At 42.4% G+C, this 12,504-nt stretch overlaps 1 protein-coding gene across 2 annotated transcripts in view; it reads right to left on the bottom strand.

The window, feature by feature from the left end:
• cacnb4a (calcium channel, voltage-dependent, beta 4a subunit) overlaps positions 1–12,504 on the bottom strand; it is a 79,596-nt gene that overhangs the window by 20,405 nt on the left and 46,687 nt on the right. For both annotated transcript variants that reach the window (XM_007896289.1, XM_007896290.2), the window contains exons 3-5: positions 6,611–6,730; positions 3,581–3,703; positions 2,740–2,876 (exon numbers count right to left, since the gene is read on the bottom strand). In XM_007896289.1, coding sequence (XP_007894480.1) covers positions 2,740–2,876; positions 3,581–3,703; positions 6,611–6,730 — 380 coding nt within the window. The remainder of the gene's footprint in view (positions 1–2,739; positions 2,877–3,580; positions 3,704–6,610; positions 6,731–12,504) is intronic.

Here is a 12,504-nt window from a genome sequence, read left to right as displayed (position 1 = left end):
CAGTGCCCACAAACAGACATTGAGTCAGTCACCAAATAATCATTATTATTATTTTTAGTGGTGTCTTGATATTGTGTTTCTTGATGTTGTGGTCTCCGCGAGAGTGAAAGTTTGCTTCCTATCTGTCCCACCATTGGCAGGCAGACTTTCAGCTATTCTGCCACCCTTCCCCCCTCCCCTCCAACTCTCCAACAATAATAAATTACATTTGTCTAATGACTTTCACGTCAGGAGGATGTCCAAGGTACTGGAGAACTCCATCCTGGAGTTTCTTCAACTTTTTCCTTTCTCCTCTCTCTCTCGATCTCCCTCCCCACGTTCAAAGCCCCACCTCAAGATGTTCTTAAAATGTTAGCTCTTTGACTGATCTTTCAATCATCTTTTCTCTTCCTGACCCTCTATCCCTCCCGCCCTCCCCAGCTTAAATGCCCAGTTAACAGTGTCATGTGCTTTTGAGATGTCCTCACGACCTAGTAAATCCTAAGTAAACGGAACTTTTCTGCAGGAAGATGGGGTTTACTTGGAGATTGGTCCACTCGACCTTGAGTTTGAACAGCTAAGAGAAGGCTGGAGCAAGTTAACAATTCAGTCTTATAGTATACAAATGACTTGGACTTTCCAGCACCTTTCAATGTAATTAAATGCCGTAAGGCGCTTTGAGAAGGTTAGTTTGATCACTGGTGGGACTGAGCGGGGATAAGGATACAATAAAGTCTTTTAAGGTACGGAAGGGTAGGTAGAGAAAAACGATTTCCTTTAATTGGAGGAATTCAGTGACAAGGGTATACTGTGAAGTGTAGTGACTACATATTGTAGACAAATGCAGCAGCCAATTTGCCCACAGCGATGTCCCACAAGCAGCCATAAAATGAACGATCAATTTTACTTGAGGGGGACTGTTAGCCAGGACACCGGAGGAGAGAAACTCCTTTCTCTTTTTGAATCGTGCCATGGGATCTTTAACGTGCACCTGAACAGGCAGACGGGACCTCGGTTTAAAGTGTCATTCGGAAGAGGCGTCTCCAACAATGTACGTTGGAGCGTCAGCCTAGACTACGTAAGTTAAAATCCCAACGTGGGGCTTAAACCCAGAAAGCTTCTGTCTCAAGAGGGCGAAAAGTGCCACCAACCGAGCCAGCCTGACAGGTTAACCTCACCTCCTCATTTCAGCAGAGAGACATTTAATTGCACTTTATGTCGCCATCACCTTTGGTTCCTATAGTCAGCGAGTCTTCCTGTGCGCTTTGGTTCAGTATCAATTTAAAGCATACCTGGAGCCAAACCAATATGTCTTGCACAAAGCAATGCTCCACGGGGCACACACTAATTGGGTTAAAGAATGGAGCCGCACAGCAACCGAGTAAAAGATTTCCGGATGAAAGCATTACGAAAAGCAGGGATCCGAATCAGTCTAAGATTTGATTTAAATTTATAATAGTAATCCCTCATATTTGATATTGTGCCTTTCATATCGGGAGGACATCGCAAAGGGCTTGGACAGGATGTACTGTGAAGTGTTAGTGACCTCCAGTCATCAAAAGTAATGCTCCTTTTTAATGTAACTTTCATAAGATTTTTCACCAACAAAATACACAGTCAATTCACTCCACAGTATATTCTGTCAAGAAGTCTCAACAATGTAATAAGGCATTGTATCAAATGCATGGATTATTATTACATTATTATTTTTCTATGAAGTGTTATGACTGTGTATTATTGTTGATAAACCCAGCAGTCGGTTTGTCCCACAGTTAGGAAGTGAATGGCCAATTTGTTTTTATTTGGACAATTCTTATCCAGGACACCTGGAGAGAGAAACTTCCTTCCCCTTCGTTTGAATAGGCAATAGTATCTTTAACATCCAACTGAACATACGAACTCATCCTCGGTTTAATGTCTCAACTAAAGGACGAGACCTCTTTTGACAACGCAGCATGCCATTGCTTCGTACTGAAGCGTCCATCTCGAGAGCTCAAAATCCTGATGTGGGGTTAGAACCCATAGCCTTCGGACTCGGACGTGAGAGTGTTACCAACCGCACCAGGCTGACATCTGAATAATATCCAGCAAGACAAGTGTGTGTGCATCTTGCCAGTGTAAAGGTTGCGGAACAGAGGCCTGAGTCAGAGTAACAAGGAATCAGCTCACACCTTTGATTACCACATATGTTGCTATCCCGATCCCAGTTGCGTCACAGAGTGGAGGATTTTTGGGTACGCACTGCTGCACAGGGTGTTCACAAAGCCCTGTTATCCCCCTGTTTTTTTCCTTACAATAAATGTTTATTTTCTTTCGCAAATGAGTTTAACAATGTCTGACACCAGTAACTTCCTCCTCACTCGGATCATTATCTGCCATGAAAATGATGGAGCTCACTCACACACACACCTCTGGATCCTCTGGACAGTCTAAATACAGTTAGGTACTGAATACAATTAAGTCCTTCTGAATACAATGATTATCATTCCACATGTTTTAGTTGTTAGTCAGCGCGCTGTAGAAAAAAACATGGGGGAAACACGACTCTGGAGGGTGTTTTATTCACAATATATCCCTACTTGTGACTAACAAAAAGCTGGAGTTGCGATCCGTTAGATAATTTTTTCTTTTATATAGCGATCCATTAATATTGCTGCACTGTAGCACCTCATATCCTTTCACAGCTCTTCTGCTTCCATTATTATTGCTCAGGCCGACGCCAGGTCAAGGCGGATCCACAGATCACGCCTCGCTTCTTACCCGCCATAAAAGCGTCCCTGTCTCGATTTCTGCTCCCGCTGGATTCGGATGTTCTCAAGTTTGAGGGGACTCGGGATGAAGCCGATTTCGCAGCCTTCTTTTACCAGCCGTCCTATCCACCAGTCATTGCTGTACTTCTGTGAACACAAGACAAGGGGATTTGACAGACTTCATCCTCCGAATGTCTTCATTCACAATAAATCCCATCACAGTCAAGTAGAAATGTCTCTTCAGTTACGGCTGCCCTTTGCAGAGTTCAGAAAATTATAGCAATATTCCTTGTGTTTGACAGAGAAATAACAATAATCATGCATCTACTATCAATGCATTCCAAAGGAAAATAGTTCTTCACGTGAGGGAGAGGGAATAGAAGGGTATGAAAGGGAGTAAGGAATGGGTGGAGACTCCTGTGGAGTATGAACATCAGCAGGGACTAGTTGGGCTGAGCGGCCTGTTTCTGTGCTGTACATTCTTTGTAACGATCCTTGCGTTCCGTACAGAACTCTTAACGTCAAGTCTCAAAGCGCTTCACGGGATTTTACCTTAGACTTAATAATAATAATCCTTGCATTTGATATAGCGCCTTATCACATCTTCGAGACGACTCAAAGCCCTTCACAGAACATACTGTAAAATAAAGCGACTTTGTATTTTGTGGGCGAAATGCAGTAGTCAATTGCGCGCAGCAGTGTCCCACAAACAGTCGTGGATTAGTGACCAAATTATTATTTTTTTGAAGGGATTATTACTTTCAAAAATATTGTTTTTGAAGCGAGTTACGCAAGTTCAAAGTTTTGATGTGGCGCTTGAACCCACAAGCTTTGGAGGTTCGTTGACTTACTTCTTTGATGTGCAGAAAGTCTTTGGCATCAAACGAGATGGCAGTTCCTGGGACTGGCACATCCTCGTCCAGGGCTCCACAGTAAGTAACGTTTGTTCTTACAGCAAATGCAACAGGTTTAGTCTGGGGGGAGAAACGGACACCAAATGTATCAATGGTAGACTCTGAAAACACAGTGTGTGTGCTCATGTATGTACGTGGGAGAGAGAGGCATTGAAACCCAGTAGGAGAGTCCAAGTTGATCCAGTACTGATACTCTGCTTCACACCTACCTAACAAGCTGTACGATTCTGATAGCTTTTGTTAATTGTGCGCTAGGAACATCTAATAACAATTCAGCTACTCAGTTGGGCAAAAGAGCAGAGTTACGAACAATGATTAGCCAAGTTAATCGTCAGCCTTGAGAGAAGACGTATCAGTGGGGACTTCATACAGATGATAACAATTGAAATGGGATTGAAAAAGTAAACCCCGAACAATAATAATATATAATAATAATCCTTGCATTTGATATAGCGTCTTGTCGCGTCACAGCGGTTCACAGAATATGCTGTAAAGTGATTTAAAAAACAGCTTGATGCTGTGATGGGAGAATGGCAGAGTCGGGTGTCTGGAAGGATGAGATCAGATGGGCAAAAGGGCCTTCTTCACCTGAACCAATCTGGTGACGTTGTGTGAGTCCAATGCAGCATTACACCTTATTGCCAGAAAGGTTCAAATCAGAGCTTGACATCCTCTATGTTAGGACACTGTGATTGGTCTCAGTGGAGGTCAGAGAAAGGAAGATTTGCCAACATTCTCTTTCCAGTGACACTGGTTAGTAAGTGCACGACAGGATCAATACAGGATTGACAGATGGACCGGATGCTGTGATCGACCAACCTGCCACATTCACTATCTCGGCTCCTAAATTAAGACTGTCCAACAGGGAGATGTATTAGAGGGCAACTATGTCAGTGGAACTCTATGCCAACAAGAGTTAATGCCTTACGAAGAGCAAGACGGGAAGACAAAGCAAGAAAAATTGGGGGATAAAAAACTAAAAAAATCACCATGACTGCATCCACCTTAACTTGCAATGTCCAANTTTTTTTGAGACATTTGATCCTTTCTGCAGTTCTAATTAAAACTTTAAGCATCCTTTGGAGTTTGGTCACAGAATCATAGAAATTTAGATAACATTCATGTCTACTGCCCACTTGAAACCTACACTGGGCTCTACCTCTACCACCTTACATGGCAGGCTAAGGTTTATTTTTTGGCCAGCCAGGCGTCTAACACATGCGGAAACCCATCACCATGCTTAAGAGTATCTAAACCAGACTGAGAATTCCCTGGATCCCACCTACACATGGAAATTTAAGAGATAGCTTGTTGGAATGGAATGCTCACTCTCTCCCTGGAGGGACACATCCTGCTTACCTAATTCCGGAAAGTATTAGGCAGGTTGGCAAGAGTCAAGGCTTGCAGACCCCGGGGGGTGTGTTAGGGTAACTGCTGGGAGTCTAACCAGCTGTCCAGTTAGGCCCACACTTCTTGTTACTAAGCTCCGAGACGCCACCTGGGTGAAGGACACTATATAAATGCAAGTTGTTGTTGTAAGCTCCTGAATAGAATTGATGTACCCGCAGTGAATAGAATGTTTCAACCTCCCCTGTTCATGCGTAAAAAGCAGAGCGGGATAAATGATAGACCTACAACAGACCGCTAATACTGGGGTGAAAATATTCAGCGTGGGATGTGATAATTGAAAGAAAGAGTTTGGGTTCACACCCAATTATTATGGCCTAAAATTTGATGTGTCTTAACAGATTTGATATGGTAATCAGCACATTGTCACCCAATCAAATCTGCTATGGAAAAAAAAATTGTTTTTTTCATCACTCCAAACAACTGTAAAAATTAGAAAAGTGGCCCAAAAAATAAATACATCACTCACTTATCATAATTAAGGTGCAGCAGATCAGATCAAGTGGTGTGTATACGTGCAATGGTTCTTGCTGTCTGAAGAACACTCAACGACGTATAGATTTGTTATTTTCAGGTCAACATCAAAAGCAACCAATTTACTCAGGAATGATTTATAAGTGGTCATGTCGATGCATAAATTACTGAAACGAGAGTTGTACCACAATGACTTTGAAGAGCGAGAGATGTTCCCAAAAGATCAAAATGAACAAAGCTGGAAACAGGTAAAGTTAGCCCAATTTTCAATGTCACAGAGTAAGGAACAATTAATTATCCTTGCATTTATTACAGCACCTCATCACGTCATTGGGACGCCTCAGGATATACTGTAAAGAGGATTAACTGTGTGTATTTGTGGGCGAGATGCAGCACAGAGCAAAGTCCCACAAACAGCCATGGAGTGAGTGAGTTTATTTTATTTGCGGGATTGATGGCCAGGACAGGAGGAGAGAGAAACTCCTTTCTTTTCGAATAGTGTCATGGGATCTTTCACATCCACCTGAACAGACAGATGGGTCCTCGGTTTAATGTTTCATCCAAAGAACGACACATCCGAAAACCCCAAGTCAAAGAAATATTTTTTTTTGTTCTGAAAACCTGGATCCAAAGTCACTGTTTGACAGAAGCATAAACTTTAAGCCCTGAATAAATAATAATCATAACCCATACCACCCATAAGTCTATACATCTTCCTTTTAAACACTCCATTTGATTCTCCCTTTGCCAACTTATGGGGCAGGGCATTCACTGTGTGAAGAAATGTTTTCTAATCACACTTCGAATTGGTTTAGCTCCAACTTTAACATCTTGTTTTGTGTTCCTTTACTGGAGCAATCGCATGGGCCAGAGATTAGATCGAGGGCTTTCCTAAGCAATGAGCCTCAGTGGAGATACCTTTTGGTCCATTGAGGAAGCAGAGAAGACATTTAAGGCTGCAATACATTTCAGACTCATCGATCAATGTTATATTTTATAGGTTAGAAGAGTCCCAGTGCTGAGAACACTACAACTCTACTTGGCCCCAATTTGGTAGCAAGCTCGGTCTCTCTCTCTTCCTCTTACTTTGGCCCTTTCAAGTTGCACCGCTGCTTGTTGCTCTGTTTCCCGACGTATCCCATCTCGGTCTTCCTCCAGAGAAACATCGGAATCAGATGGTCTGCTAGTGTAGGAATCTGCTGAACCCTGAAACGAAAAAAATCAGACCGGGGCAAGTCAAATAATAATAATAATAATCCTTGCATTTGATATAGCGCTTTTCACTTTCGCTTCACAGAACACACTGTAAAGTGAATTGACTGTATATTTGTGGGCGAACGCGGCAGCCAATTGCGCACAGCAATGTCCCACAAACAGTCGTAGATTGAAAATGACCAATTTATTATTGTTTTTGGTTTTGAAGGGATTATTATTAGGCTCTGTGTGGAGTAAGGAAACTTGCCCAAGGTTTCGCCCTCTGCCTGGAATTGAACTCAGGTCTCTCACTTGCAAAGCGAGTGCTCTAACCACTGAGCTACAGGAAACCACAAACCAAATGACCATCAATTGTTGAGGTATCACGTTTACCCTAAAGAGACGTCAATCGTTTCACAACCAAACAAGCTCAAATCTAAAAGTCGACATCGATCATTATTCTCCGAGGAGAAGGAGAAAAATGGTATCGTCACAACTTGTTATCTCCCAAAACAGATTGTAATAATATCACAATTTTCATCCCGTCTGTCTAGAAAGTGTGGCTGATTAATAGCTCTTGGAGATAGCATTGGGAACCATAAATGACACAGATTAGTGACTAACAAGAAAATTAGTACAAGCCTCCAATGTAGAACATAATAATAATAATCCTGGCATTTGATATAGCGCCTTATCACATTGCTGAGACATCTCAAAGCTCCTCACAGAATATACTGTAAAGTGGATTGACTGTCTATTTTCGTGGCAAAACGCAGAGCACAAACAGTTGTCTATTTTTAAATAAAAATGATGGTTAATCCTTTGTATACTCAGGACCCAGATAAGAATCCCAGTATAACTTTTCCATGGAGTGTGCCCTGAACTTTCTCAGGTTATAAAATAGCATCAACGCTCAGACCTTGCTTATTGCCTGACTTGCACCGAAAACAGGTAAGACTGAGTGCGAAAGCCCCAATACATCCACTGCACAATTCTTTGCCACAGATTCCCTCACGCTTCTCTTGCAAACTGAACCCATTCCAATCAGAATAGTAATAAATAACAATGATCCTTGCATTCGATGCAGCGTCTTTCAAGTTGGCAGGACATCTCAAAGTGCTTCACGGGATTTACTGTAGAGTGCAGCGACTGGGGATTATGTAGGCAAATGCGGTAGCCAATTTGAGCACAGCAACGTCCCACAAATAGTGAGATGAATGCAGCGTTAGCTGGGTAAACTGGGTGGCATTTTCTCACCCTGTTTGTGCAGTGAATTCCTTCCATGTGCGTCAATAAACCATATGGCTTTGAGAAAGAAATCTGGGCCAGAATCTTATACAACAGTATTTAACATGTTGACCTCCACACATTTGTATAGCACCTTTCATATTGGGAGGACATCCCAAGGCGCTAGACAGTCAGGGATTTGGAATCGAGCTATGGGTTAGGATCAGGAGGGGTGGAGGGCAGGGAGGATAGGAGTATCGGGATGACCAAACACGCAATCAAAGAGGAGGGTTTTGAGATGGTCCTTGAAGGAGGCAGCAAGGGAGGGAGCTGTGGGATGGAGGTCAAAAGAATGGGGCCAGAAAGGCTGAAGGCCCGATCGCAAATGGTGGGGTGGGCCAGATGGGGGACATGGAGCTGACCGGAGCGTTGAGCGGAGGGAGCGGACAGGCCTATCTGGAGTTAGCACGTCCCAGAGATAGGGAGGAGCAAGGCTGTGAAGGCCCTCAAGGATTTTCAAGAGAGAGCCAGGCAAGGATGGGGGTGATAGGGTCACGGAGCTTGGTGCAGGAGAGGACACGAGCTGCAGAGTCCTGAATGACCTGCAATTTGTGGAGGGAAGAGTTGGGAAAGCTGACAAGCGGGGAGTAAGTGTGGTCGATCCTGGATACGATGAAAGCACCGTCAACCCAAGGCTCACAATGGATTCACACTTTAATTTGCACATTGTTTCTGATCGAACAGATTCTGTACCTCGCAGGAAAGCACAAAGTGTTCTCAAAAGAGGTTACCAACCAACTTCCACCTAGATGAAATACAGCTTCCAATAACCAAGTGTATAAAAGCAGATTGTTACAACGCACTGGGAAATTGTTCCTCTACCTTTTGCAACTGGGTTCCAATCTAGGTCAGACTTTGAGGGGGGAAAAGTCTACTCTGTTTGGCAACTGAGAGGGTGAAATGAAAATGGGATTTGACAATGTCGACCTATCTCTGGGAGGGATGGGGTTATAAATTCGCAGCACAAAGCAGCATTCTGTACTAATAGAACATCTCATCGAGCAAGGCTGAATCAATGGCAGATGTGCATCACATTGGTGCATTGGTTGCTCTTTGAAGTTAGGTTTCATAACAATAATATTAATAATAATTATCCTTGTATTTCACATAGCGTCTTAGCACGTCATTGAGATGTCTCAAAGCTCTTCACAGGATATACTGTAAACTGGATTGAGTGTGTATTTTGTGGATGAAACACGGCAGGCAGTTGCACAAAGAAACATCCCACAAACAGCCATGGAGCGAGCGAGTAGTTTTATTTGAGGGATTGGTGGCCAGGACACCGGGGGAGAGAAATTCTCTTCTCTTTTCAAATAGTGCCATAGGATCTTTAACATTCACCTGAACAGGTAAATGGGACCTCGATTTAACAACTCATCCGAAGGACAGTAACAATGCTGCACCTCTCTCGACGGGGATTTTATTCAACTTCTGGTCGATGCAGTTTCTGATCTAAAAGGTGATCAACACTAATTATGGGAAGGAAATGGTAGACAAACGTTGCAATGTGAAGTGCAAAGCTGGAAGATGTCAGCCTGGCTCAGTTAGTACCACTCTCGCCTCTGAGTTAGAAGGTGTTGGGTTCAAACCCTCCCTCTTTGGGGTTTGAGTACTTAAATCTGTTCTGACACCCCAGTGAAAGAGAATTGGGTCAGTCCCTGTGCCCTAATCAACAATTATCCAGATAAACTGATCGTTCACTTCATGTCTGTTTGTGCGACCTTGTGGGTGCAAATTCACTGCCACGTTTGCTTTCAAATATGCAGCCACAACACAGGACATCAATTGGCTATGAATTGCTTTGGATGATGTTTTAAATTCAAATGCAAAGGTCATTATTATTATTATTATCATTATCAATATCATCGTTAATATCATCATCAAAATCAGCATTATTCATACCGTCATTATTATCATCGTTATAATTATCATTATTATAAGCACGACAAAACAAAAACTTGACGAAGAACAAATATTTCAACCGGACAGAAAATTCAGCAACTCAAAATGTTCATCCAGTCAGAGACGCTTTTGCTCACTGTGCATTTCATTTCATCCAGTCACTGTTTTTGCTAAAAGCATCTTAGCATGAAACATTAATTGGCTTTGGCTGCAGAACACTGAATCAATGATCAATGAATTCTCTACACTAAATTACATGCTCACTTAGCAACAGCATTCGTTCCAGGTGACATCAGATGTATTTACAAATAAGGATGTCTGGCTTGCGGTATTTCTTTACGTGACTCCTTGATAAGGAACGCCATTGGAATTCTCATCAACCCACAGGAACTCTGCTCCAGAAATAAACCTTTTGGAACAGAGCTTCTGGAACAGAAGTACTTCAGGTCACCAGGGGATCCCTTACCTGACTTACGTCTAGTTATAAGTGTCTATTCGTACACTCAGATTCCATTTTAATAATAATAATAATCCTTGCACTTGATAAAGCGCTTTATCACATCTTCCAGACGTCTCAAAGCACTTCACAGAATACATTGCAAAGTGAATTGACTGTATATTTTGTGGGCGAAACGCAGTAGCCAATTGCACACAGCAGCGTTCCTCAAACAGTCATGGATTGAGTGACCAAATTATTAGTAGATAATTTATTATTTTTAAAGGAATTATTACTCCCGGAAAAGCGATCCGCCAATTGACTAACAGGTTTCTACTTATTGCTAGGTAAACAGAGGCGTGTGGAGTAAGGAAACTTGCCCAGCATTTAGCCCTGCCGGGAATCGAAGACATGTCTCTCACTTGCGAGACGAGTGCTCTAACCACTTAGTGCACAATTCCATTAAGAAAACACACCCTCAAGTGTGTAAGGCCAAAGTCACGAGATTTCTGATGGCCCCAGCCTTAAGACCATTTGTCTTAAACAACTTAAGGTCCCACAGAACTTGGGAATTTATAAATTGGGCCTTAATTTGGAAGCCAATTTTTCACAGTTCTGAAAAAGAAGTGACTTCCAAATTAAGACTGAATACAATAGCCCCTCCCCAACCTCTACCCCCACCCCGACCGCCCCCCACCCCATACACACACACACACACCTTTCCACACTGAGCCATACAACAACTTGCATTTATGTAGCGCCATTCACCTTGTACAGCATCTCGGAGCGATCGTAGACCCTGCATACATTTGCCTACAATTACGCAGACACTCACACTTCAGAGTGACTGCTGTGAAGCACTTGGAGAGATGTTATGACATGATACAGCGCCATGTCAAACGTAAGGAGTAAGTTTCCTTATTCCACACCTGCCTCTATTTACCTGGCATTAAGTAGGAAGCTGGTTGTTAGGCGATTGGCGAATTGTTTTCTGGGGTAAGTAAGTAAGTAAGTAAGTAAGTAAGTAAGTAAGTAAGTAAGTAAGTAAGTAAGTAAGTAAATAAATAAATAAATAAATAAATAAATAAATAGGTCACTCAATCCACGACTGTTTGTGGGACTCTGCTGTGAGCAATTGGCTGCCCTATTTCTCCCACAAAAACATACAGTCAATTCACTTTTCAGTGTATCCTGTGAAGCCCTTTGAGACGTCTCAACGATGTGATAAAGCGCGAGATCAAACGCAAGGATTGTGCCATTGTTTTTGATATTGCATTATCACTGAATTGAACAAACACATTAGGAAAAGAAAACGGCACAAATGCAACACACAAGTTTCGGGTTTAACGTGTGGCCAGCATTCTCCACTGCAACTCATCAACATCGACTGAAGCCGAAAATACGTCAGCGCATTCGGGTTGCATTTTTCAGCCAATTTAGACAGTGGTTACCAATAGGAGCTTCCGAGCACCAGGACTTTTGTTCTGTAATGATGTGAGCAGCTTCATTGAGAACAGGGGCCAGAGCCACTAAGTTTAGTCCACCCAGAGACCTCCGGGAAGGACTACATCTCATTGGCTAGATTGCGTAGGAATTTAAGAATTACTTGACAAAAAAAGCCTAACATCCATCTAGTCCACCTTCTACCAATCTGGTAGTCGCATGCTCCAATAAATGGAAATGTTGATGGCAATTAATTCTGTATGGATTAACCTACCACCAAATACACATTCAATTCACTTTCCAGTATACTCTGTGAAATGCTTCGAGACGTCTCGAAGACTTGCCATATCAAATGCAAGGATGATTATTATCCCAGTGGAAAGCTTTGGGAACCTTAGATCCAAAGTTGCCTAGTTCTTCCAAGCCATACTACACTTGTCATGTCTCCATTCGCTCACATACGTATCCCGTATGTATTATTTTCTAAAATAAATCTATCTAGTTTGTATTTGAATGGATTGACACAATCCGCTTCCACCCTGTTCCATAGATTTACTCCTCTCTCACTGAAATAGTGGTTCGGCAGATTAGTTTTGAATTTCTCCCCTCCTCCCTCCCACCCTCCTTCAACCACAAGCAGTGGCCCCTCAGTAATTTCATTTCATATGAATTAAAATGACATTTTGATTCAAGTAATAATCCTTGAGTTTCATACAGA

Source organism: Callorhinchus milii, unplaced genomic scaffold (assembly GCF_018977255.1).
Source record: "Callorhinchus milii isolate IMCB2004 unplaced genomic scaffold, IMCB_Cmil_1.0 Scaffold6, whole genome shotgun sequence".
Taxonomy (NCBI): domain Eukaryota; kingdom Metazoa; phylum Chordata; class Chondrichthyes; order Chimaeriformes; family Callorhinchidae; genus Callorhinchus; species Callorhinchus milii.
This window is presented reverse-complemented; position numbering and strand designations above follow the sequence as displayed.